This window comes from Lotus japonicus, chromosome 1 (assembly GCF_012489685.1).
Source record: "Lotus japonicus ecotype B-129 chromosome 1, LjGifu_v1.2".
In the NCBI taxonomy this organism is placed as follows: domain Eukaryota; kingdom Viridiplantae; phylum Streptophyta; class Magnoliopsida; order Fabales; family Fabaceae; genus Lotus; species Lotus japonicus.
In genome coordinates, this window is record NC_080041.1 from 13,605,703 (window position 1) to 13,633,628 (window position 27,926).

At 35.0% G+C, this 27,926-nt stretch overlaps 1 protein-coding gene across 1 annotated transcript; it reads left to right on the forward strand.

The window, feature by feature from the left end:
* The first annotated feature begins 1,022 nt into the window (after positions 1-1,022).
* LOC130733737 (protein NUCLEOLAR COMPLEX ASSOCIATED 4) lies at positions 1,023-9,645 on the forward strand. The gene is made up of 14 exons (XM_057585995.1): positions 1,023-1,565; positions 1,660-1,733; positions 2,003-2,064; positions 2,225-2,261; positions 2,636-2,736; positions 2,968-3,044; positions 3,240-3,341; positions 4,889-4,947; positions 5,027-5,201; positions 6,445-6,618; positions 8,081-8,237; positions 8,802-8,859; positions 8,994-9,099; positions 9,224-9,645. The coding sequence occupies exons 1-14, from the start codon at positions 1,095-1,097 to the stop codon at positions 9,416-9,418; spliced, it is 1,848 nt and encodes a 615-aa protein (XP_057441978.1). The 5' UTR covers positions 1,023-1,094; the 3' UTR covers positions 9,419-9,645.
* The last annotated feature ends 18,281 nt before the right edge of the window (positions 9,646-27,926 follow it).

The following is a 27,926-nucleotide window of genomic DNA, read 5'->3' on the forward strand; positions in this document are numbered from 1 at the left end:
TTGACTTTTGCTAATTTATTTAATGTCATTAATAACTATTAAATGCAATATTAATACATTAATTATTTTTGGAAATATGAAATTATTTAATATTTAAATTACGAAAAAATAAAAAATAAAAATATGGCATATCTACTTACTAATTATAACATAAGAAAGAAAAATTATGAAGAAAGACGTAAAATGAGAGAGTGACACTTGTCGGAGTTGCCATTTTTTGGTTTCGGAAATAGTATATAGTATAAGATAAGAAATGTAATTTGTGCAATTACCCAAACATACACTTAGTTTTGCAACAAATTTCTATGTGATTATTAGTTAGATGCAACTTCCACTCTACTTATCTTATTGCAATTTTGCATTTGGATCTCTAAGAGCATCTCCATCTCCAATGGAAGGTATTAGAGGTGAGTTCTTAAGTTGAGAACTGAGAACCAAGTTCCTAAGCATTGTAGATGACTGCCGTGAAGTTCTTAGTTTTTAAAAATAAGAACTCGTTCTTATATAAGAAACTAGTTTTTATATAAGCAACTTAACTTTATTAGTTCTTAGCATAAAAAACATTTTTTCTCTCTCATCCAAATTGCTTTATTACTTTATGAGCTTTGTTTAAATGCTTTATGAAAATAAAAAGTATAAATATGTGATGTGGTGATACCAAATGAATAATGCTAAGAACTCAAAGTTAAGAACTTGTAGTTGGAGCAAAATATTGAAAAGTTGTTTGAGAGTTGCTTAGAGCACATATAGCAGTACAAACCAACATGAATAGTGCTAAGAACTAGCATTATAGATGCTCTAAGGCCGTGCAACAAACAAATTACAAATATTTTCCCAAGATTCACCTTACATTTTATGTTAAACAAAATCCAATTTGATTTTTCTCTGGATCATGAGCTGTGCCCTTTTTTTTGGGTCAATGAGTTGCCCTTGTGTCAGTTTATGAACGAACTGAACTGGGCCCAAATATCGGACTAAAAGCCTATATTTTTGACCCATGAAATAATAAACTGCCAACTAGGCAAATCATCTCCACCTAAACCCTCAACAAAACCTTGCATTGCTCGCTGCTGCTGCTACCTGAAGGTAAAACCATGGCGTCCATTGATCCATCCATGAAGAAGAAAAAGAAGACGAAGACGAAGACGAAGACATCACGAAACGGCGTCGCAGATATCAAAACCCTAGGTGAACAGTTACTCTCATCCGCATCACACATCAACAACCTCCCTCTCCTCCTCACCTTCGTTTCCCCTTCTTCACCACCTCGCGACCTCATCGAATCGCTCATCTCCCTCCACTCCTTCTTCCTCCCTCAACTCCCTCAGCTCCCTTCCTCCGCCGCCACCGCCTCCGACGCCGACGACCCGTCGCAGTTCATCTACCTCACCTGGCTGCGTTCCAAGTTCGACGAGTTCCTTAAGTCGCTCATCGATGTCCTCGCCTCGCCGCAATCCGATGAAGAAGTTAAGGAGCCTGTGTTGGATACCTTCATGGAGTTTATCAAGGTGGCTAATGGTGGCTCCTTCCACTCTGCTTTGTATCACAGGCTTCTGCATAGTATTGTAAGTTATCATGTTTGTGCCTTTTGCCTTTGTTGTTTATGCTTTTTAACTTTTTTCGGTCTAATTTCTTTGATTTTTTGATTGGTTCTGTCAGGTTCACTCTACTAGTTCACCTGCATTTTTGGTGGATTTACTTGCATCAAAGTATTTCAAGTATATCGATGTCCGGTATGGTTACTACGCTGCATTGCCGCTACCATTTCGTTCGTTTCATCTGTTCTATAGGATATTTTCTCTATTATTCATGTATCTATTCAAATTTTACTGAAAAGTCGGGCTGCGGCTTTTTATTGTTTTGCTTTTAGCCCCTTTTTATGGGTTATCAGGATGAATTTTTCTGTTGTTGATTCGTTGACGTTTTGTATGTTTTGAATGCATGACTCATGTAACTTATGGGGTTTAGCCAGTTTATTGAAATGTTGTGTTGCTTGGTGCAGTTATTTTACCTTCATAAGCCTAGAAAAACTCATTAGAACGATGGAGGGAAAAGATATCTCAGGTGCTCTTCTTCCGTTGCTTGCTTCTTTTAGTCTTCTAATTTTAAATATGCAGAATTGCTAACAGATGATTTATGTGTTATTTTTCAATTTCCAACTATTTGGGTACTCTTTTCATTGGATAACTCATTTGCTTATCCTTGTCCGATGATAAAATTTCAGGTGCATATCGCACAGATGAAGATCAATTGAGCTCAAAGTAAGTAAGATCTATGGCCATGCTTACTTCTATTATTGTCCATTTCCTTCCTTTATCAAGAGATGTAGTTTGCCATAGCTGGTTGACTATCAGTAGTATCTAAAGATTTTGTTCTTTGGTCTTAAGTCTCAATACATGCCTTTTCTTGGCGTCTTTCTATTTTTAATGATTTGTATCTTGCAATGCCATTGTCATACAACATACTACATCAGTAGATTTAGTTTTTCCAATTAATGCTATCTAATACTTATTTTGCCAGGCATGCTTAGATTCTTAGTCCTAGTTGTGGAACTTGGACATTTATAAATTATAAAATTAGATAACCATATGCTGATTTAGTTCGATGAATAACTAAAATATTCACTCTCTTGCAGTATGGAGTATGTCATCGACAATTTGTATTACACACTGTCACATGTCCCCCCTCTTGAAGGATCGGATAATACATCTGTTTTAGAAATGTGGAGCAGATCAGGTAACTATATGCTCATTACTTTAACCCTCTATGTTTTCTTTTTTCGAAGTCGTACTCCACAATGAAAATCTTGACTTGACCGTTTTGAGGCCTATATTTTATGCATATAATGCACTATTTAGTGCTTTCTGCTCTTTATTATATTTTTATTAATTAGTATAAAAATACTATTTATTAGAGAAAAAGTTGAAGAGTACCTTAATATTTTGTAATTTGGAGTTTTGTCCATAGAAAGTGATCAAAAGCAGCTTTCTGGAGATATGGATGAAGATGGTAAGCAGCTGAATCCCAAGAAGCTTGCCAATAATGTAAGTTCTTATTCATACCCACTGCTAATTTTAATGTCACTCCCTGTTTTCTCATTATTGAGGATCTCTTACCCTATTCTATCCTTGTAATTTATTCTGTCTTTTAATAGATTTAATCTTTTTATTGAAATCTTCTTATTTAAATTATTAGTCTTCTTTTTAATATCTATTTTATCTTCTACGTTATGCATATAGGTATTATCTGCAGCCAAAATAGCAAAGAAGATGAAATTAAAATTTACGAAAGCATGGATTGCGTATCTTAGATTGCCACTTACACTTGATCTGTACAAAGAGGTAATCTGCAAGTGTATGCTTTTGAAATTTGAACATGAATGTTTAACTTAAGGTGTCATGTATTGTCAAATATTTGGTTCTATGTTAATCTTTTTTTCATATATGTCATTATCCTGAGAATACTGGTTAAAATTTACTTAAACACGGATTGCATATCTTAGATTGCCACTTTCAATTTATGTGTACATGTATATGACTGCATAAACTGGATGGCTTTTTTATCAGTCCTGAAAAGAGGTTCCAACTCAACTTTTGATATTTTGAAAATAAATCAATAAATCATTGATAGGCAGGCATGTCATTAAGTTTCTTTCTTTAACCAATAGAAGTTGTGGGTCTGGAATCTGGGTATTATTGTCTTTCCTCTAGTTAAGGTGATTTTGGTATGTGCTGTGTCCTAAATACCCCTCCAGTTCTTTACTGCCATTCTAATCTCGAAACCCTGCTACCTTAGTGTCCTGGCCACCAGTTCACCAACCTTTTTTGTTTTTGATGAAAGGCCTTTTGTTTTTCATTCAGAAATTCTATTATTCTAAGTTGTAAGTTTGTAACGGAATCCCATATAATCTTATGAAGCTTGTCACGAACCAACTATCTTAAATGCTCAAGTTATTAGGTAAAAACTCATAAGAGTAGTTTTATATCTTCCTTTTTTGTGGTCAATGAATGACTGCATATCTAGTAAGCCATTCAAGCGTGAGCCGTCGGACTTGAGGCATGAACAATGCACAGGCCTAACCTACCTTTTCTGAAATTTAACTTTTACTTAGAAGAATGGGGTAAAAACAATCAAACTCTAGGAAGTTGGTTATATAGGCTCTGGTTCTATAATATAAATAAACTATTCTAAAAGTTTACGCTGTTAGGTGAAAGAAATTACATGAATAATTTTATTATATTATCAAAAGCGTAAATAGTCCTTTGGTCGCAAACTTTGGTTGTTAAAGTCCAAACTTACTGCAACAGCCGTTTGATTTTCAAATCAGCCATATATCACAATTCACAGGTAATGTTAAATGAAAGGCCTGAATGAAATATTGTTATCCACATTCGCACCTCAAAGACCATGACAGAATATACTTATTTTGATATAGTTTTAATTGTCCCATTGTAATAGTTCAGGACCTTAGATAAACATCTGCGTTTGATGTGTCTAGTGCATTTTTAGGTCCGTGTTGGGATTTATCTGCTATATACATGATTTGGAAGGAGATGTGAATGCAAGTCAAATGAGACCAGAAAAGAACTGAACTGGTTATATGGGCAAATTGGTCCAATCCAATGTACTTAACATTAGGATGCGCTGTGACTGAAAGCTTCTCTGTACAATCTTTAGGGTTCAACATAACTTTTTCTTATTGATTGCTTGACATCACTAAAAGGGGAGATTGCATAGAGGGAATAAGGATCACATGGCTGAATAGTCAGTCCCTGTATAATATGAATTTATTTTAGAGATATGTGTTGCGTGTCGGATAATTTTAAGCCAGGTAAATTGAAATGGTTTTTTATTTTGACTTGTGAGCTACATGGTTTTTGATTACCAGGTTCTCGTTAACCTTCACCAAGCAGTAATTCCTCATCTGTCTAATCCCATCATGTTATGGTAAACATCTACTCGACATGAAATTGGCATCTTATTATGACAACTACATACTGAAATCTGTCATGTTTTTTTTGTGCAGTGATTTTTTGACAAGGTCATATGACGTGGGTGGTGTAGTCAGTGTGATGGCTCTTAGCAGCCTCTTTGTCCTAATGACCAAGTATGGATTGGAATACCCAAAATTCTATGAAAAACTATATGCCCTCTTAGTTCCATCTATCTTCTTGGAAAAACATCGAGCAAGGTTTTTCGAGGTGAAGCTTAGTCTGTTTTTGTTGCATAAAATAAAAGTAAAAGTAACAACAGGAAATGCTTTCAGTTAAGTTATATGAAGAAATTTGAGTGACTAAGTTAATATATCCGAAGTAAATTTTCTATACCCATTTGGATAAGAGTGATTTTAGTAAGTTGTCATGCCATGTTTGTGGAGATTTTTTGCTTAATAAGTTTAGGAATACAACACAATTTCCATTTTTGATCTTCCTTTGACTCAACACAACAATCCTTAAACTGCGTATGATATCATAAATTCATTAAGCTGATTGAATTGACTTGAATATATACATTCTCCCCCATAAACCTGATTATATACATAAAAGTGGATTCACATCTCCCAAAGCAAAATTATGGAAAAAGAATATTAGGTATACCATTTGAATTTGAAATTAGGAGAATACATATTTCCTTTTTTTTTATTTAGTGTGATGATGATCCTGTCCAATTAAATCCAATTAAGGATAAATTTGCTGTGAATTGCTCGGCATGTTTTTCATGTGTACTTTGAAGCAAATGTAATTCGATCCTAGAGAAACTTTAAATTTTGATGCAGGGTAAAAATGTTTACTCTGTTTGAAAATGTGTATACTTGTTTTCATTTTTGTGGTGGGGGCATATTAACATTATGGGATCCTCCCATATAAAGATATAGCAAAGAGAGAAGGCTGACTAAAAACTAAAAAGGACATAATATTACACCCTCCAATTTCTTTGATGTAGAACATTAAACCTAGAATAGGGTGAGTAGGGTTTCAGATACTCTGAAGAAAAAGTAGATCTCAATATTATATGGTCATGTAAAAATGTCAAGGCTGCCAAATATGTGATGGTTTAATTAAATGCCATTTTAGATCAAAATATGATAATCCAATACCAGATACAATCCCTAAATGGCAAACAATCCCACATTGGAAACCTTTTTGTTTCTAAATGAAAATCCTAAAACTACTTGCCTAGTTGTCCAATTTACACCTCTATTTGCATATCAAATAGTCTAATAGGTTAGCATTACAACTAAACTGAAGAACTCTTAAACCAGGAAGAGGAAAATAACTTGTCCTGACATATATCTGGTAAACCAAAGTATTGTACATGATTGACTGATGATGAAAAGATGTCCAATTGATAAAGTATTAGAGTGTGAATGATTAGAAAAATTTAGGCATATGTAGATCTTATGAATGTCCTGTTTTCTCACCATATGCAACCTGCTATCTGCAGCTTCTTGATTCTTGCCTCAAGTCACCACTTCTTCCAGCTTACCTGGCTGCTTCCTTTACGAAGAAATTGAGTAGGTTGTTGCTTTCGGTTCCTCCTTCAGGGGCATTGGTTATCACAGCTCTGATCCACAATGTTTTGCGTAGACATCCTTCAATCAATTGTTTGGTGCACCGGGTAAGAAATAGTCTCTCTTCAACTATCCTTCAGTATGTCCATTACTTAATTTACTTCATAAATAAATGTTCCTGTCTGGATTACATCTTTCATATTGGAGATGTCATTAGGGATCACATGAAAATATTTGGGATGTGGGAAAGAAAGCTGCACTTTTAAAATCAGTCTGTTGGTCATTATAAGCCTTTCATATTAGATGATGATTCATGTAATGTAATTTATGTAGTGCTTAGGTTCACATTATTCAGTATTGTCGCAGTTCATTATAAGGATGTTTAACTGTAGCCTCATACTGCGCGGCTTGTAGCTTAATCCTGTAACTGTTGAGCTTTGCAAAAAACTGAACTGTGGCCACGAGCACAAACTATGGTGCCCAGCTTTGTAATTATTTTGGGTGAATGCTAAATCTTGCCTCCTGAAATCCAAAATTCATAAATTGATAACACTCCATTGACATTTCCTCATCCTTCTAATTGGCAAAATTTCTTGTCAGCACACACCAATAGCATGTTTAAATAATTGCACATGTCGGTGAGAGACAGAACTTATACAAGACATTATGGTAGGTCCTGCATGACATACAAGAAAGGGTGTCTTAGAACAACAGTTGGAGTTGTTATATTATGACTTGGTCACAGGTTCAAGTTGTGGAAATTAGCCTCTTTTAAATTTGTGGTGGGGCTGCCTATAATAGGCCCATGATGGGTGCTATCCTCATTCGGCGGAAGGTATGAGTTGCCAGTAGTCACTACTCGCCTGTACTTCTAGTTGCGGCCTTCATGTACATTGGTTGTCAAGCATACAAGACGTAAGGGAGGTACCTAAGGGATCATTCTGTCCATAGTGGCAGCTACAGTAGGCCCATTTTGGTCCAACTCTTGTCTGGGACCCACAATGATGGAAGCTTGATATCACCACCAAGTGCCTGTTTTAGCTGTAGAATAGATGATTGGCAATGTATATTTTTTGTTTGCCCAATTCTTTTTCTTTTGGGAGAGGCAGTAGTGGATTATTGGTTCAAGGATGGTCTAAGGTGGCTCAGGATTGAAAACTTGGAGCTTGTCTGATAACATGATACTAGAAATCTAGAGGATTTAGAAGAGGCTCTCAAAATTCAAAGGCCTTCATAATGCTACGATCTGATATCTTTTGTATGTTAAGGCAGAGGGAACACATAGAGATGGTTCTTTTCCACTCTAGCAGTCATAATTTCAGCTCTGGTCTTCTTTGGGGAACTTAACTTTTTAATTAGCCAACAGCTGCTTTGTTCACTGAAATTTGGGGAAGTAGAATTCTACTAGTCAAGAAACTAATTAGGAACATCTTGAGTTGGGAGTTCTTCATCGCAGTTAAATTTCTAAAAAATTTCCTCTTGGGAAATAGTTTTATGTGTTGCAGTTTTTTTTTCAAAAGTGCCTTCATTATGTTATGATTGGATTGATGATTTCTGATATATGAGCAGGAAGACGCTGTTGATGAAGGGAAAGGTGATCAAAGAACAGATGAAGTAATTTCTGCTGACTCGGACAATGCCAAGACTAGTATCACGCCCTGCCAGAAATCAGGCATTGACCACTTTAACATTGACGAAACTAATCCTGTGAAGTCAGGCGCCATGAGTAAGCATTTTATATAAATGATCTATTATCCAGTCTAACTGAAGTATGTTTTCTTCCCTGGTCCTTTCTTGCATAATACGTTATGAATTGCAAATTGTGTTTTCTGCATCATTGTGTTGATACATTCACATCATAATTTCCTCCTCCTTCCTGTTACCTAGGCTGCCTGACATAACTTTCAGTTTAATGTCAATGTAGGCAACTTCACTTGTTATTATTTTACTACTATGATTTGCTTCTTTGTTCATCAAGAAAGTCTTTGTAGGCTGGTTTGAAGTTGATGACCTGTATATAGTTTACATGTATAACATCCATTAGCTTTCGAAATGCTTAATATGTTATTCAAAATTAATAGCAATAGGTCTGAGTTTTATGTGTCATTTAACTGGAGAATTGGGTTGGACCAATCATGGACCAAATGCCTGTTTTGTTCTACCTGGATCCCATAGCTTATAATAATTGAAAGTATTTAGGGAAACACAGTAAAGTAGTCAATATCTCAGTGGAAGAGCTACGTTTTTAGTCTTCTATATTTATTTTGCTGATTAAGATATCTTGGAGCAGGAAGTTCTCTTTGGGAAATTGATACTGTTCGTCACCACTACTGCCCTTCTGTCTCAAGGTAAGTGTTTTGGTCTTTTAGATGCTTTACTCCTCATTTTCCATGATTCCATCACAGTTTTTATTTCAGCTTTTTCTGTTTTTTGGATTTGAGACACCAGTTAAACGTGACATGGTTTTGCTTGTGCTTTTTAGGTTTGTGTTGTCTCTGGAGAATGATTTGACAGTCAGGGCCAAAACAAGTGAAGTTAACGTTGGTGATTTTAGTGCCGGTTCATATGCAACAATAATTGGAGCAGAGGTGATATAAGAGTTTCTTTCTTGTTTTTCTGCCCTTCCCATGATGTGCTTATATGTTTAACACAGTAAGAGGAAGTAGAGAAACGTGTACTTATTACACATTGTGACTACTTGCACCATTGCAGATATCACGGAGGGTGAAGCAGGTTCCCCTAGCATTCCACAGAACAATTCCACCCTCTTTGTTTTCAGAGAATGATTTTGCTGGTTGGACTTTCGATTGTGGAGAAACCCCAGAAAGTATCAATGACAATGAGAACGCTACTAAAGATTTATCAGAACGCGAACACTGTTCTGCGAAAAGACAACGAAATATGTAGGTAATTTATCTCCATTCTTTTGGTGGGTAACGATTGAAGTATAAGCATGTAACATTTATTCTTATTTATTACACCATAAGCAAATAGCATAGGTCTGTTATTTATTCATGTCTACTATAATGTGGGCTGAAAAGTGTGTGAAGCCCAAAATGTCACTCCCACTCTTCAAGTTCACATTTTTTTTTTGAAATATCCAATCTGGCCTCTGGCCCTCCTTTTTATTTCAAGTTCATGAATTTCTGGGACGTTACGTATGAGTTTTTTTTAATTAATACTACCACTTAATGAATGTATAATGCATATTATCCACAGTAAGAATGTAATGATTGTCGTTTCAAAAAAATGTAATGATTGCTTTATCTGGATACAGCAAAATATTTTTGCTCTCCCACTTCCTTAATCTACCCCGTAACACAGTAATAGGATAATTTGATTTGTACAGTTTATATAACTCGTAATTGTACATTGTTAATGATGTTGGAAATGTAAGCTGAAAGGTTGCAGATGATAATGTGTTTGGAATGTTTAGCAGCCAGCAGGTTGGGGTAGTTGTGTGGGTAATGGAGGGTGTGATGAAGAAGAGATGAATACGCTGCAGTAGGATGGAATTATACTAACCAAAGATTAACTAAAAACTAAAGCTAAATTGCAGAAAATAGCAAATAAACAATTCGAAATGCATATCAATCAATTTTCTGGATAATTTAATTTTCATTAGATCCTACAATTTATTGTCAAGAATGATCCCCTTAAGCTTAAGTCAATCAAAATAAGAGTGACAAAATCCTGTTGCGAAAAACATTCTAGAATAGCAAATATCTACCTTACTAAGAATTTAATTACTATGCATTTACAATGTAAAAAAGATTGACACAATCATCCAATTAGAATTGTCAATTTGTCATACATATAAAATATAATTTAACTAATTCCAGTGTTGCTTTGGGGACAGGGAACAGGTTCAAATCCAGGCTAGGCACATTTTAAAGTTTGAATTTTTTTTTGTTAACTCGCCTGTCCAATCAAAAAGCAACCGACTCGCTGGTTCAATCACTAAACCCCAAAGTTTGGATTCCGAAGTGTTACGGACACAGGCTCAGTGATAGTTGTTGATAAAGGCCCAACTACCAACTTTATAGGAGTGAAAAAAAGAGGTCTTTTTTTGGGTTGAAACAGAGAAGAGGTATTTGGCAAACAAGGCTTTTAGTGGAACATCGATAGTCTTTTTATTGGAAAAAAAAGGTCTACCCACCTTAAACTCTGCATTTTTCTTAATAGACATCGGTTTTCATTTCATCTCAATCAATCCTTAAACTTCAACTAGTGTTAAAATTGATGCATATGTTTATTGTTGGGAATAGTTTAAGGATCAATTACAATGAACAGTGAAAGTTCAAAATGTATATTTGTAAAAAGTGCATAGTTTCATGTAGATGTGTGCAAATTTTTTAAAAAAATAAAAGAAAATAAAATGTTTATACCATTAGTTACTTAATCTTATTTAACAAAATGAACAATTCAAACAGTAGTAAGAGTTCAAGGATTAATTGGAAAAACGTACAAGTTTAAGGTGTCTGTTTGCTGATAGCATTAAGTTGTTATATACAATGTTTTAAAACTCGGCTCGATCATTGACTCGGTAAGGATACTGAGTTAATGAGTCACTGGTCGGACCAGTGAGTCATTGGTTCGAATGCTTGACTCGGTTTATATTAAAAAATTATAAAAACATCCATTGCAATGTAAAAATAAAATATGAATAATAAAAGATGTGTATATATCATCAATATCAACATAGTATAGTGGTAAAGTCTTGGCTTTATTTCCATCTGGTTCCGTGCTCGAACCCCGCTGGTACCTGTTTTTGAAATAATTTCATGTTTTTATCTCTAATCAAATGTTAAACAAATGTTGTTGACGGAATATGGGGAAAAAAAATTCAAAGGCCCACTATAATCAAGCTGTAACTAACTAATTTTCAACAAAATTTCAAAAGAAAAAATGAAAGGCCCACCGTAATAAATAATAACTTGTTAGGAAAATAAAAGCCCACATGCATGATCCATTAACAGAATAAAGGAAAACAATTAAAAAAATAAAATGGGTGACTCGCCGGTTTGACTGAAAACCGGTCGAGTCACCGAGTTAAGCATCGAACTGACCGGTTTAAACCGGTTCCAGCCGAGTGGCATGCACAACCGATCAAATGTGTGGCTCGGACCGGTCAGGTCACTGAGTCCCGGTCCAACCGGTCGGACCGGCCGGTTTGAGCCGAGTCTTAAAACACTGGTTATATATTATTTTACTTTTTTAAACAATATTAAAAAATAACTGATTACTAATAAAATATAATTTAACTATTACAGTGTTGCTTTGGGAACAGGGAACAAGTTCAAATCCTGGCTAGGCACATTATAAAGTTTTTTTTGCAACAAATAGAACAAACAAGAGAAAAAATTGTTAACACCAGTCCAATCAAAAAGCAACCGACTCGCCAGTTTAATCACTAAACCGACCGAGTCGTATCGGTTCTCGTCGGTTCCAGTACACATCTGATCTGATGAGAGACTCAGACTGGTTAGGGGACCGAGTCTCAATCCAACCGGTCAGACCAATCGATTCGAGTTGAGTTTTAAAACTAGGGCAAGCCACAGCCCTGGAGCAAAATTTCCGACAGACTCTGGTGCAAATCCCTATGACTAATTTTGCCCCTCAGGGCTTACACAACTACGATCTAACTCGTGCACTCGAGGCAGACCGTATAGAGCCTTTACAAATATTGCTCGGAATGAGTAAATTTGATATGAGAAAGGAGAAGGAAAGAGTGCTATAGTAGATTAGAGCATCTACATCCATCATACTCACTAAAATATCTACACTTCATTGTTTACAATTCTCCATAATGCCACATCATCTACACCACTTTACTAACTTTTTACTCCAATCTAACAACTCTTAAAAGTTTCTATAGTTGATCTCACCATCAACATCACATTTGTATATTTTATTATTTATATACAATTATATTAATGGCAAGTGCTTGTAATAAATACAAGCTCACTTTTCAAGTCTAGTGTAGAGTATTTATTCTCACATACTCATCTTTGCCATGTTGGAATTGAACATGTACTCCAATGGTAATAGATACTCATATGAGTATGTATTTAGCATTAGATACTACCATTAGAGATGCTCTTAGAGCATCTACATCCATCATACTCACTAAAATATCTATACTTCATTTTTTACAATTCCCCATATATCACATCATCTACACCACTTTACTAACTTTTTACTCCAACCCAACAACTCTTAAAAGTTTCTATAGTGGATCACACCATCAACATCACATTTGTATGTTTTATTATTTATATACAATTATATTAATTGTAAGTGTTTGTAATAAATACAAGCTCACTTTTCAAGTCTAGTGTAGAGTATCTATTCTCACATACTCATCTTTGCCATGTTGGAATTGAATATGTGCTACAATGGTAATAGATACTCATATGAGTATGTATTTAACATTAGATACTACCATTAAAGATGCTCTAAATAGTCAAGAACCACATGAACCAAAACCTCTGTCTATGTTCCATCGCCAGAACATCTTTTAACGAGTCAAGATAATTAATCTCCATTAACTCTAATGGTCAAAGCAATAAAGTGTCATCAAATATATTGATTCTTTCTCGATCAGTATCATAAAATCAATTGCTTATATTAAGCAATAATTTGATACTCCCTCCGTTCCTATTTAACTGTCCACTTTGAGTGGAGGCACACATATTAAGGGTGTGATTAATTTTGTTGATTTTTAGAAAAAGTGAGGTTATTTTTCTATTTTACCCTTTAAAGTATGTGTTATCTCTCCTCATTTATTGTACTGACAAGGACATTTGTTGTAAAAACATCATTTAATGCTCTCTTGAAATGCTAAGTGAACAGTTAAATAAGAACAAAAAAATTTCTTCAAAATTAACAGTTAAATAGGAACGGAAGAAGTAGGAAAGAAGCACCGTATTTATTAATAATAAATTATTTAATTTCCATTATCTCACAATGGGTAAGGAAAGTTCATAAAAATTTTGAACAATTTTAACACAATTAACAAAATTAAATAAATTTCTTAAGAGGTGGAAGTAGTTGTTTGTTTCTTATATAAGTATGAGAGTAAGTCATGATTATTAAATTCAGAAGAAACAAGAGAAGATTTTTAACTTTTTTTTCCCTTAACCTCTAGGTCGAACAATTGGTGCACATAACAGCAGGTGACCTCTAATATGAACCACTTTTAGAGTGGTGCAATTTTACACCACATTTTTTAACCTGCTATAACAGGTCAACACATCTGTTTTTAAAGAAATATAATATATAATAAATTTTTAATGATATTTTTTTTTAAAAAAAATAATGTGTTGACCTGTTATAACCGGTCAAAGTAAGTGGTGTAAAATTGCACCACTCTAAAAGTGGTGCATATTAGGGAGACCCTAACAGCAGAATCAATTATGTGGTGTCACTATCAATAAAAAAAAGCTTAATGTTGGTTTCGAAAAGGACAACCAAGTGAAAAGGTAAGATTGGGGGAGATCCTACGTGTTACTTGGATCCGTTTACTATGGACCACTTTTTTGTGGTCCATGGTTACACCACCTACTTTTTACCTCCTACTATAGGTTCAGCAGGTAATTTTGTATTTTTCCAAAAATAAAATAATTAATATAATATATATAATTAGTTATATAATTATTGACCTCTTAATATGATTTGAACTAATTTATCAGGTAATTCATCATCAACAACCTTCACCTCTTTCCTTTTGTTCCTCATCTTCAACTCCAGACCACCATCACCCAGAACCCACCCACCACCAGCACCACCACCGGCGAACGGCGGCGAGGTCGCCGGAGAATAACAACTTCAGTAATCAAATCCCACAGATTGAGAGAAAAAGAGAATCAGATATGAAGAAACAAAAAATTCAGATCCAGAAAAATCCATCCAAATCTCACAAAAAACCCATGTTTCTTCATCCAAATCCATCCAAGTTTCAGATCGAAACTCAGGTTCTCTCATCATAGCATATTTATCTGGCTTGCTTCTCCCTTCATCTTCACCAAGTAAAACCCAGAAGATAAAAAATAAGAAGGAAGAGGAACCCAGAATCAATCACCATCACCAACCCAGAAACCCACCCCACCCCACCCTCACCCCCAGCCCCACCTAGAAACCCAACCACAACCCACCCTCACCCCCAACTGGAAACCCAACCCACCGATCGAAACCCAGATTCCAACCCACACCACCCTCACCCCCAACCCCACCCAAAAACCCACCCCCACCGATTGAAACCCAGATCGCAACCCACCCTGCCCTCACCCAAAAACCCACCCCCACAGTCCACAGATTGAAACCCAGATCACAACCTACCCCGCCCTCACCCCAACCCCACCCAAAAACTGAGCTCACAAACCCCATCCAGAACCAAAGAGAAGATGAAGAAGAGGAAAACAGATCTGAGAGAAGAATCTGAGAGAAGAAGAGGAAAATAGATATGAGATGAAGAAGGGGGTACTGATGCTCAACTTCTGAACCCACCCCACTCCACCTCCACGCATATCTGAAACTAGAAGTGGAGGAGGGAGATGGAAGGCGTCGGGGAGAGGAAGACGGTGTTGTGGTCGCCGGCGGTGGAGGTGACTCATCTCCAGGGCGAGAGGTGCTAAGGTGGCTGCGCGGCTAGGAGATAGGGTGAGAGTGGTGGCCGACGGCTATGGATGGAAGGCAACTTGTGTTAGGGTTTTGAGGAGAGGGGGAATGAGCACATAATCTGTTTTTTTTGAAATGAAATGGTGTTAATTACTAATCTTTACTTACTAATTAAATAATTTCTGTTTTATATATTAATTATTTGTTTTTTCAAATTTTCAGAAAATCCAATATTACCTCCAGTACCAAGTCAACAGGTAGTGGTCTAAGTTTAGACCACAAAAAACTGGTCCATATTAAATTTTTCCGTGTTACTTCAAACAAAAAAATATTAGTAGTGCTGTGCTGTCTCTCCGTTTGGAAGCAACATTCAGAGATGCCAGTGCTCGTTAATTTGCTAATTTGACCTTTGGGGACGCAGAAAGTGAGACAGATGAACTGGAGTATTATGTATATCAACCACAATTCAAAAGGGTTAGCTCATGTGGTAATAGTTAGGCGATATAAGGGTTGAGTGAGATAAATGATAAATGGTCTTGGATTCGAACCCTAAGAAAAACTAATTTATTAACATTACTAACAACTAACATTTCCTTATAAAAAATATATATCAACCATCAATAATCATTCAGTAGATTTCACATTTCACATATAACTCCAAAAATTGTGATGTTGTTTTTCAAGCAACATTAATGCACATTTGGAATTTTATAAAAAGAATTATGTAAATAAAAGTATTTTTTTATAGGCAAATGTTAGTGGTTAGTAGTTAGTAAGTTAGAAAATCCCTTCAAAATTCTCTTCCAAGATTCGAACACTGGACCTATTGCTACTGTCGAGGAACAAAACAATAATAAAATATTAACTATTTTTTTTTGGTCAAATAAAATATTAACTATGACTTGCCTCTTTCACACACCCTGTTTCAAAAAGCAAAGCCATTTGTAACCAAAAATAAAAGGCAAAGCTATTAGCTTGGCCCGTCATCCGACTTAAAAAGATAGGAATACTTCAAAAAATGGAAAAATATGATATGTGATATAATTAAAAAAGAAGAGAGATATAAAAAAAAGGCTTAAAGGGTCCAAAGGCCCCTGAGATTACAAAGGGAATCAAATCCAGGACCTGAAAAATTTTCGCATCAAATTGAGTCCCTAAGAATTTTTTTTTAATTCAATTAAGGCCAAATGTTGCCACAGCTCAATTTTGTCCTAATCACTTTCACAACGTGGCTTTTATAATTATTTTTTAATTAAAAAAATATTTTTTTAATTCCAACTCATTTATTTAAGTAGAAAAAATTAAAAAACTTAATAAATCCATAATTTAAATAAAATCCCTTAACTAAATAATTACCTAAATAATAACCTAATCTAATAATCTAATAATAACAAAAAACATCAAACCCAACAAGAAATTAACAATCCCTTCAACATCAAACAACACAGATCTAGGGTTTCACTAACAATTCACAAATCTTCATCCTCAACCCCAACAACTGTTATCTTCTTCCTCAACTCCCAAAAAACTCATTCTTCTTCTTCTTCTTCCCCACCCCCACCCACCCACCCAACAAACCCAAATCTTCATCCTCAACCCCAACAACTGTTATCTTCTTCCTCAACTCCAAAAAAACCCATCCTTCTTCTTCTTCTTCTTCCCCACCCCCACCCACCCACCCAACAAACCCAAATCTTCATCCTCAACCCCAACAACTGTTATCTTCTTCCTCAACTCCAAAAAAACTCATTCTTCTTCTTCTTCCCCACCCTCACCCACCCAACAAACCCAGACAACCAGAACTCCACCACCCTCAATCCACATGCAAATTCGAGTTCAGTCTCACCTCACCAACCTAGATCCAGCCCAGATCGAAGCATATCCGGACAAATTGATGCAAGAAGATGGCAAAGGTGCAGCAAGGAGAGCTTGGGTTTGGAAATGGCAGCAAAAAAGGGTTGGGTGTGGTGGTTGGGGTGGGTTTCAGTTTTGCTGGTTGCTGGCTAAAGAAGATGAAATTTGGGGTGGGTAGATAGTGGTGGTGCGTGGGTTTGGAGGTGTTGAGGTGGGTTGGGGTCTTGTTTCTGGATTCTGAATTTTTGGTGTGGTTATGGGTTTTCAATGGTGGGGGTTGAAGAGGTGAGGAAGGTTGCAGGGAGTGTTTTGTTTTATTTTTAGATTTAGGTTTTTATTTACATTAGAGATTTTATTAAGTTTTTTATTTTTTATTTATGCTTTAATATATGAGTTGGATTTAAAAAATTAAGTTTTAGGAATTTTTTCAATTAAAAAAAATTTAAAATGCCACGTGGAAAAGCTGAGTAGGCTAAAATTGAAGCCACTTCAGCATCAGACACACTTTGTCCTTAATTGAATTAATTTTTTTTTCTTAGGGACTCAATTTGATGCGAAAATTTTTCAGGTCCTGGATTTAATTCCCTTTGTAATCTCAGGGGCCTTTGAACCCTTTAAGCCTAAATTTCTGGATTTGAAGATGAATGAGTGTAACAAAAAAAAATTTGAAACCGTAACAACAAATAAAATAAAAGTTATTGGTTTCAAAATAAAAACTTTTATATTAAGACTTTTTTTTTTGAAACTTGGTTTCATTCAAATTAAGAAGAAGCCATGAAGGCTAACACATTATCCTGGATGATAGAGGTAATCTCAGAAGGAGTCTCTTAAATCCAAACCATACAACCATATTGAAAAGCTAAAGGACGCGTCAGCGGCGCAATTGCCAGTTCGACGCACAAAAGAAAATTCAAAAACATCAAAACTATAAGAATTAGCACTTGCAAGTTGAGAGGTGCTGGTTTTCAACTCCAATTCTTCTTAATATCTGTTCAAGAATAATAATCCCCATGGTGGTGGCGGCGCCGCCGATGGTTCTTCAAATGATGCTGCCCTCCTTCGTCAACGGCTTATAAAAATGAAAAAAACATGCAGCTAACCAGGGGCTTTCCCATGTCTTCAGATCAGCACATCAAGTGTTAGCTTTTAAAAGTGGTGGATGAAAGACTGAAACGGATTCTTCCATGGTTGTGCCCAGCGCAGGAAAGAAAGGGAACAGAGAAAAAAAAAAGCGCGTAGGGTTCAGAAAATGAAGTTATGAATATGATCTGAAGTATTTTAAATTAGATTCAATCCCTACCGTTAATAGAAATCTAAGGGTTGTCATTAAATGCACTTACCTCTCACCATAAACCACTCCTCTCACTTAAAATGCTCCCTATATGTATATATAGTAGTGTTTTTGCATGGAGAAGTTTGTTATTGTATTCAAGAATCCATCAATACTTTAATTATAAAAAACTACTTCCTACATCTCATATTGTAAGTCGTTTTTACCTAATTTTTTTAAATTAAGAAAAAAAAAGTTAAATTAGTTAGTAGTAATAAATTTGTATTAATATTTTATAATCCGTGACATATTTTCACTACCAAATTTCCATGCATTTATATATATTTAAAACTTATTTTTATATAAATATTAACATTGATGTAAAAGAAATTCCCCGTGAGAGCTTTTACTTGTAATTTAAACATTGTTAAATGTATGGTCAACCTCTCTCTCCTCCTCGCCTTCTTTTTCTCACATTCCCTTCCTTTTTTTTACAAACCACCCAGGTCACATTTCAAATGCCGACTATTCTAGATTCAAAATTTAATCGCAATTAAAACTCTTCTTCATACATATTATTGTGTGGGAATTGACTCCAACTCGCCAAGAGCTCTTTCCATATACTCATCTCGTGTTACCAATTGAGTTATTCGTATGAGTATTCTTTTCCTACTAAGTCTAATATAATATCAAATTCTATGGAAATAAGCAAATCAAACAAAAATGTTTTACACGATACTGCTCTTAGATTTTCATTTATGAGCAAATAATATTTCAATCTTCTCCAAATGTAAAATTCCACAATACCAACATGGTTGAAGGAGAAAATTCTTAACATGGGGTAAACCAACTAACCAAAATAGAACAACACATTTGATCTTATAACCTCTTCTCTTTTGTAACTCAGACTGCTCTGAGGAAGAAGAAGAAGAATTACATTTAACACACTATGTTGGAGCCAAACATATTAGTAGGACTGCAATGAGAAATTTTCCTATCCAAAACAGTGTATAAGATCTCCAACAGGTGTGGATTTGGTGTGTGCATTTATGTAATTCATATCCTCTCTTGATACTTCACACTGAGATAATGCCTTCTCAATCCGTAGATGAAGATTCATACGTAAAATAAAAAGATGTATATGTTTTACTGACTTAAATTATCACCAACAATCCCAATATACAAGAAAAGTGGAAAACAGTGAGCCAACATCTGCAAGCCATTTTAGCTCTCCAAACTACAAAGAGTTCTTCTGAGCATCCTAAAAAAAATACAGTCATAAACTTATATAGTTAAACTACTTATAATTTACATTGTTTATTTAAAATTAACTTAAAAAAGACATTGTTTCCAAAGTAATATAGTAATAGAAAAAGTAGTCTCAACATCACCGGCTGTGAAGATACCTTCACCAAGATAAAAAAAAATTACTAAATTATATTAAATTTTACTTTTCTGTTGATTTTAGCTTGATAGTATTTTCAAGCATAATACTTGATTTTAACTTGAAATTTATACATGAATGAAAGAGTATGTATAGCGACTTCAGCATCTCTAACATTAAATCCTAGTGTGTTAAGAATTTTTGCAGGTTGCTAGTTTATTGGAACTGCATAATTGTATCTCCAAAGTGCTACTCTCCTATCAGAATTGTCTTTTCCTATCTGCATAACGAAGATAATTCCAATTTGCGTGAGAAGGAGTTATGTAGATAAAGATAAAACAAAAAGGAAGAAAACTCACCTCAAAATCATCACTCACCTAAATACAATCAGTTACTTCTTTAGCAGGGTCTTTGAATAAAATATAGCATAAGTTCTGCATGAAAAAAACATAAGTTATTAGAAACTCAAATTAAAGAAAGAATTACAGTAATGAGATGTCAAACTCTTGGATAGTATAAGAATCAACGAAAAAAATATCATGTTTTCGAAACATAGTCAATATAATGAAATTTTAAACACAAAATAGATCTATTATATACAGCTTACATAGAGGAGGATAAAACCTTTGTACATTGGAGCTACTAATGGAGCATATGAGAATGACAATCGATGTAAGAAAAATTATAAGAGGAAGGGTGTGAATGCTTACCACTGGCAGCACATTATCTTCCTTGCACACTAATTACAACACTTATATATGCTTGCTCAATCTTAATAGCTATACAATATCTAAAAAAATGAGCCATGTTGAATTCAAATACTCTTCTGGTAACAGCCCTTTTAAGCCATCATATGCATGCATGTCGCACTCAGTAGCACCTCTAAGTCTCATAGAATGGTGCAGCCTTCAAGGACATATCCTACCCTGCAAGAATGTATATTGATGAAAGAATATTTAATGAAGAGGTTTTCCTCCACTAACTACTACTAAATCCCTTTCAAGACTCAATCGTAGTATAGTATCGGGTTTTGTCGTCTCCACAGGGATTGTGTTGCCACATATTAATCTCACTAACTAGATGTTGGATGAATGGTTTAAAAAGTAAAATGTGGGTTTATTTAAATAAAGGAAAAAAACTCTAATTAAAGCGATAAAAGAAGTTTCACGGAGGCAAACAAAGAAGAAAATGTATTTGAAAAATGAGTTCATTTGATTTACAACTTAGTCTCAACCAATATACTCTTATAAGATGAAATTAACATTTAAGATGCCGATAAGAGCTATTCACCCACTAATTTCTTATCTAAGCGAATATACTCATTAAGAACCTAACCTTAATCTCTTAAGCCCTAGTGATCATAAAAGGAGCATTATAGCACATACCTACTCGATAAGACATTCACATGCTCTGTTCCTAACCCAAGAAGTTCATGTCCTAGTGGATAGAATCTCTGACTGTCACTCAAGAAATCCTAATAGTTCATACTAGATAATCCTATCCTAGAGAGGTGAGTATCCCGACCTGTCACTCGGTATAGATATCTTTCCCAACTCATGAAATTCATACCTAAGAGACAATGTCTCCTATTGTCACCTAGAAAACCCCAAACCAACCTAAGACAATCATTTCTTAAGATGACTGATGCAAGGGTGGTTTCTCTCATTAATTGAATTCACACCAACTTCTCAATTGTCATGCAAATCCTAAAAAAATATCACATTGACAAAAGATACATGAACGCGCAAAGAGAATTATTAAACCTAAGACATAGGTGTTTTTCCCCTTTCTATGAACTAAGTCTACATTAACTCATATCAATTCATCAATCTATTTATGAATTAATATAAACTCTTTAAATCACCAATTAACCAATTGAAGCATTAAACATAGAGAGAAACGCCAAATAATGAAAATTCATACTTATAAGGCTTAATACATCAGAAGGCCCCTGAAATTGTAAAGGGAATCAAATCCAGGGCCTGTAAAATTTTCGCATCAAATTGGGTCCCTAAGAAAGTTTTTTTAATTCAATTAAGGCCAAATGCTGTCACACCTCAATTTTGTCCTACTAAGCAATTCCACATGGTTTTTTAATTTTTTTTTAAATAGAAAAATTATGAAACTTTATTTTTTATTTCCAACTCATACATTAAAACATAAATAAAAAAAAATAAAAAACTTCATAAAATTCCTAATCTAAATAAAAACCTAATCTAATACCTAACCTAATCTATATTAATATTAATCCCTAATGAATAAAACATCATGAACAAACCCAGAAATAATCATTTTCTTCCTAGTCTGATTCATCAACTCCCTAAGGACCCAAAACCCTAAATGTAGAAAAGTGCTGGTGTTGGGGTGGGGGAGGAGGGAGTGGAGGAAGAGGCGCGGTCGGAGGAGATGAAAGAGGGTGGATCTAGGGTGCGCGGTGGTGGTGCGATTGGTGGATCTGGGTTATGGGGTGCGTGGATCTTGGGTGGTGGTGGTGCGTGGATCTGGGGTGCGCTTCCTCTTCCATTGCTCAGGGACCAGTATAAGGAAGAGGAGGAATTCGAAGAAGGGGAAGCAAGAACAAGAACGACAACGACCCAATGTCGTTTCGGTGTGCTCAGGCCGCGATTTGGACTTACAGGGGAAGAAGAGCTCAGGCAGCGATTTCCAAGGTGCAAAAACAACCATGGATGGCGATTTGGACTTACAGGGGAAGAAGAGCTTCATGTTCCTTTGTTTTGAAGCACTGTTGGTGCTTTGTAAGATTGTGAGAGGGGAGGTGTTTTGGTTGACTTTGATGTGCCGTTATGGTTGATGGTATAGTGGGTAGTGGTGGGTTAGAGGAGGAGGAGGAAGAGAGATGAGGAGGTGGTGGTGGTTGTAGACTGCTGGGTTTGATGGAAGAAGAGGAAGTGGATGAAGATAAAGAGGATGAAGATGAAGAGGTAAATGGAAAATTGTGAGAGGGATTATTAGATTAGTTTATTAGTTAGATTATTAGTTTGTTTAGTTAAGGATTATTAGATTAGGTTAGTTATTAAGTTTTTAATTTTTTTTTCTAATTATTTAATTGAGTTGGAATTAAAAATAATTTATTATTATTTTTTTAATTAAAAAATAATAATAAAAGCCACGTGGAATTGATGACTGGGATAAAATTGAAGGCTGGCACACTTTGGCCTTAATTGAATTAAAAAAACTTTCTTAGGGACCCAATTTGATGTGAAAATTTTACAGACCCTGGATTTGATTCCCTTTACAATTTCAGGGGCCAAGTATCTCCTATATGGGCTTCAGGATTCATAGTAACATATTGCACTATGATTCTTCTGGAATCATAGTTTATGCATTATTACCGTACCATCATGTCCCAAAAATATATACATCTATAGAAAGAAAACAAAGAGAAAAAAAATGATTTGATTATCAGATCTGATAAAAAGAAGAGGTGGGGGGAAGAAAATCCATGATGATTACTTTCTTGGAAGATGAGAGGACTATCGTGCTGATAACGTGTTAAGAAAATAGTAAAAGGGAGAAAGGAGAAGAGAGGTGCAAGAGAACAATAGTGAGAATCAGATATGGTTGCTAGGTCAAGAAAATGGTTTTTGGATGAAATTCAGTTTCTATTGTATGCTTTGAATTCGTATATACATTCTCTTGTCTATTCTCATTGCAAATTTGAATATATGATAGAAATACTTTGGATATATTTTTGTGATTGAGATATTTCCTAAAGTAAATATTTCATCAACATGTTCTCCATTGTAAAAGCGCTTTGGATCAATTTTATGTTTGATTGCGATTGAGATATTTCCTGAAGCAAATATTTCATCAAACATGACAAAAGTTGTGATCTTTTATATCAAAGTATGGTTAATTGTCCCAGAAGGACATGTAATGATAATAATATTGTATGGTGGTTCTCCAGAAGAGATCAATGAAATCTCAAAGAAATAGTATAGTAGTATTAATGTGGTGGAAATTCACCCTTAAGGGGGAGAATGATGAGATTCAATAGTGATTTAGAGGCTCTCCCACTTTGAGCTTTCCAATTTCCTCAAATGGTGATATCAAAGTATGAAGATTAAAATGAAAAAATGTGAAATCCCTGAAGGATTCATAATGCGAGAAAATATTATTTGAAATATTGAAGCATTATTTTGATTAGCGAAGTTCTTCATATGGAAGAAGTGATTATGATTGGCATATGACCGGTTAGACCATCCCGAATGATGCGGAAGTCTTTTTCTTAGTTGTTGTTCTCAAAGCCAAAAATTAAAATTGTGGCAAAATAAAGGGAATTCCCTATGATTCTTGAATATATTTGATGAGATACATGTGCACATATTCTGTGTTTATCGATGCATCGACCTTGATAGAGTGAAATTTCCAACATTGATCAAGTTGGTACGTGATTTTGAATGTCGAGTTGCACATGTTCATGTATGAAATGATCTAGCAAAGATATTTAGCTAAATACTTCTTATTTATAGCTAGACAATTATTAAGAGAGCAAATGTTCTTATTCTTTTTGGACATGTGATGTTGCTACACATCTATATGCATCAAGCCAATGAGTCATTATAATTCTCTCCATTTCAATTGGTTCTTGTCAGGAACCTAATGTCTCTCATCTAAGAACTTTTTATGTGAGCGATGTGTTCTCCGTTGTCCAGCAGACAACACTTAGATGAGATTAAAGAAAGCTGATATTATGCTATGAATTTGAACTAGTGCCAGAAGATATTGCATATCTTACTTATCGTTATTTCTCGGCATAAGGGGGAGAGAAAAACTAAGCAGCTCAGAAAATTTGTTTTGAATGTATATACTCGCACACAACAATATGAATCTGAAGTTCAAAAGATGCATTCTCTGATCACAAAGGGATTTCTAAATTCCTTTATGCTGCAAATGACTTTCTCTATTGAAATTTTATTAGGCTAAGGCATACCTAAACTTGGTTCCAAAGATAAATTTTAGAGAAGGAAGATGGTTTTGTTATGAGGAGAATTATCATGAAAAGTGTAGAGATTACGAAAACTCTTTAAACCTCCTAAGAGGGTCAGGTACTTGTTATTATTGATACAAAGAGATCTCAATCGATTTTATCTCTACAAGTTGAAACAAGGAACCAAGAACTTGAAAAATTGTCGACAGATGAAGTAGCGCTCAATATTATAAGTGCGAGAATATTGAACCCATATTAAAGGGTGTGGTTGGCCAACATATAAAGAAGCAATTCGTTTTCAAAAATATAAGAGTCTTTAGACTTGAAGTCTATACCCTAAAGGTAGAAAATGATATTGCATAATGGAACATGTTTTTAACGAGTAATGTTTCATCCACACCTCTCTTTTGAGGTGCAGAGGTGGAATGGTGAGAGAGATATGAAGAAAAGAAAAAGTAAGAGAGAGAAAATATGAGATGTGATAGATAATAAGATGAGAGAGATAGAAATAAAAAGAGGTGCAAATGGAGTGTTTAAAAAATGAGGTGTGTATATATCATTACTCGTTTTTAACCATTTCCGGTTTCATTCCCAAATCTGAATATGAGAAAATTCTACATCGGAGATTCGTGCATCACCTTGCAGACAACACAAGGCTAAGGAAGGATACATCAAGGGAGATAGAACAAATCACATATCACCGAAGCTCTTCTTCACTCATGATCTACAAAAGAATGGTGACATAGACATCCAACAAATTCGTTCAAGTGATATGTTCCTTAGCTCCTACCACTTGAGCTATCTTAGGGGACATTAAATTTTAGCGATTAAATAAAAATAATGAACTCTTGTGTTTACTTTATTCTAATAATTCATTCAATAATTGAGTTGGAATTTTTTCTTAGTAACTATGATGATCATAAATACGAAATCAAAAACTATTATTTTTAGTTTTTGAAAAAAATAATTATTATTCATAATAAAAAAATTATGAAGACATATATGTTTGTTTTGCTAAAAAAATATGATGCACTAGCCTTAGCCAAATTTTGACATTTTTATCCGACCCCTCAACAAAAACTCCGGATATTCATGATATACCTATATTACTTGTTTCGAGATATTTTCTTAAGTTGTTGAGATTAATCTATAATAAAAATTTAAACTTTTATCTATATGTTATTTTGGAGCTAACATTGCTGCAATGACAGATGACATTGCCCGATGTTTTGATGTTCCTGCCGAGTTACCTCTGCCGTCTCCGCGGTTGCTGAGTTGGACGGTGGGGCTTGCAGATTGCATTGTTTTAAATGTTGATGGCAGCGTTCGAGGGGCTCCGCAGCGGGGTGGTTTCGGAGGATGTTTCAGAAGCTGTCATGGGCAGTGGTTAGGTGGGTTTTTTGGTTTTTTGAATGATTTTTGTATTCTGCACTTGGAGCTTCTTGGCATTTTCAATGGTTTATCGCTTGCTTGGGAGTGGGGGTATCGAGTTGTTGAGTGTCAATCAGATTCGCTGGATGCAGTGAGGCTTGTGAAGTCTACACCGTCTTCGTCTCATCTCTATGCTTCTTTAGTTTGGGCTATTAAAGACCTCTTAAGGAGGGAGTGGGTTGTGAAGCTGCGACATACTTTGCGTGAGAGAAATGCTTGTGCTGATCTGTGGGCTAAGTTTGGAGCGGATCAGAGTGAAGGCCTTGTGGTAACCGAGCTCCCGATTGAGGGGTTAGGAGTGTTGTTGCTAGCTGATGTGTGTGGTGTCTCCTTTGTAAGGTCTAGGTTTTTGGTTTCTTTTTGACAATGTACCAAAAAAAAGCTTTCATCAAATTTCGAAAAATAAAAATTTATGTGATAATTGTTTAATGTCATGAACACTTAATTAGTTAATTAAAATGTTTAACATACCTTAATCTATTGATCTTCATTTTCTCATTATTAAATTACTTTTTATTTCAATTTCATTCTTTCCTATTTTTTTCCATTCGACCAGTGTTCATAGTTCATATTGGAAGCAACTTGTATTACTCTATTACTTTGCTCTCTTTGTATTAAGGGTTGGGGCATCCCTTATGCCCCTATTAATACATGGCTTACAAAAAAAAAGGCTTAATATATCAGAAGACCCCTGAAATTGTAAAGGGAATTAATTTCAGGGCCTGAAAAAGTTTCGCATCAAATTGGGTTCTTAAGAAAAAAAATTAATTCAATTAAGGTCAAATACTGTCAGACCTCAATTTTGTCCTAGTCATCAATTACACGTGGCTTTTTTATTATTATTTTTAATTGAAAAATTATGAAAAATTAATTTTTAATTCCAACTCATCTCATTTATTTAAGGAGAAAAATAAAATATTATAAAATTACAATTTATTTAACTTTGATCCTAATTATATCCTTAATCCTTATCTCCCTCCATCTCCATGGAATCAACAACAACAAATTCAGAAAGAAAAAATCCTCAGAATCAACAACAAATCTAACATCAACCACCATCTTCATCTTCATCCTCAAACCACCAAAAACCTATTCCCTTTACCAAGAAATCAATCCCACAAAAAACAACTAAAAAAATCCAGAAACAACCACAAATTCAACATCACCCATCATCTTCATCTTAAGCCCCAAACCACCAAAGAGTCAAAGACTGATTTCAAATCAAGGTTTCTTCACAAAAAAGCTCTGAATGTTAAAAAGCCACAATCTTCAAGCTGGACAACCCATCAAATTAAAATACAGGACACTTAGCACAGAAACATACTAAAATTTCAAGCATCTTGCATCTGCAAATAAAACCACCTTTTTGAAACCAGTATCAGACATAACAATGTATCATCTCTCACTATTATCCATGCACTTGATCCACCTCCCCATTCATCACAGAGCTGTGATGATGAACCATATACCACCGTCCATTATGGAACTCAAAGACATTGGTCACGTTGAATGACCCTGTGTCGATGTCAACAAATGTTTTCATAGTAACCCAGGCCATGTTAGTCAACACTCGAGCACGTACATCCCGAACCTGAAAGTTCAATCCTTGCTCCCAGCTGAATACAAGTTGCCAACTCTGCACTACTGCGTTACACAGAAACATGGAGCATCAAACTGAAAAAGGGAAACCCAGAATCTCAAAGTAAAAACCCATAAACCCAAAGGGAAACCAAATCGCAGATCTCTAATTTTTGCCAACGGATTTTAAAGCATAACCTTTTGATTTTGGAGCATCACCTTCAGATCCCGTGATTTCACAAAGGCATAGCCACCATAAACACTTGCTCTCTGCTCTCTCTTTGCTACTGACATAAGAATGTAAAGTTCGAACTTTTCCAGCCCCTGG

Bases quoted from the DNA above. Each gene is read 5' to 3' on its own strand.
- LOC130733737 (XM_057585995.1), top strand. From the start codon at position 1,095: ATGGCGTCCATTGATCCATCCATGAAGAAGAAAAAGAAGACGAAGACG. The intron at 8,238-8,801 runs GTAAGCATTTTA...ATCTTGGAGCAG, and splicing joins TGTGAAGTCAGGCGCCATGA to GAAGTTCTCTTTGGGAAATT. The intron at 8,860-8,993 runs GTAAGTGTTTTG...TGTGCTTTTTAG, and splicing joins TACTGCCCTTCTGTCTCAAG to GTTTGTGTTGTCTCTGGAGA.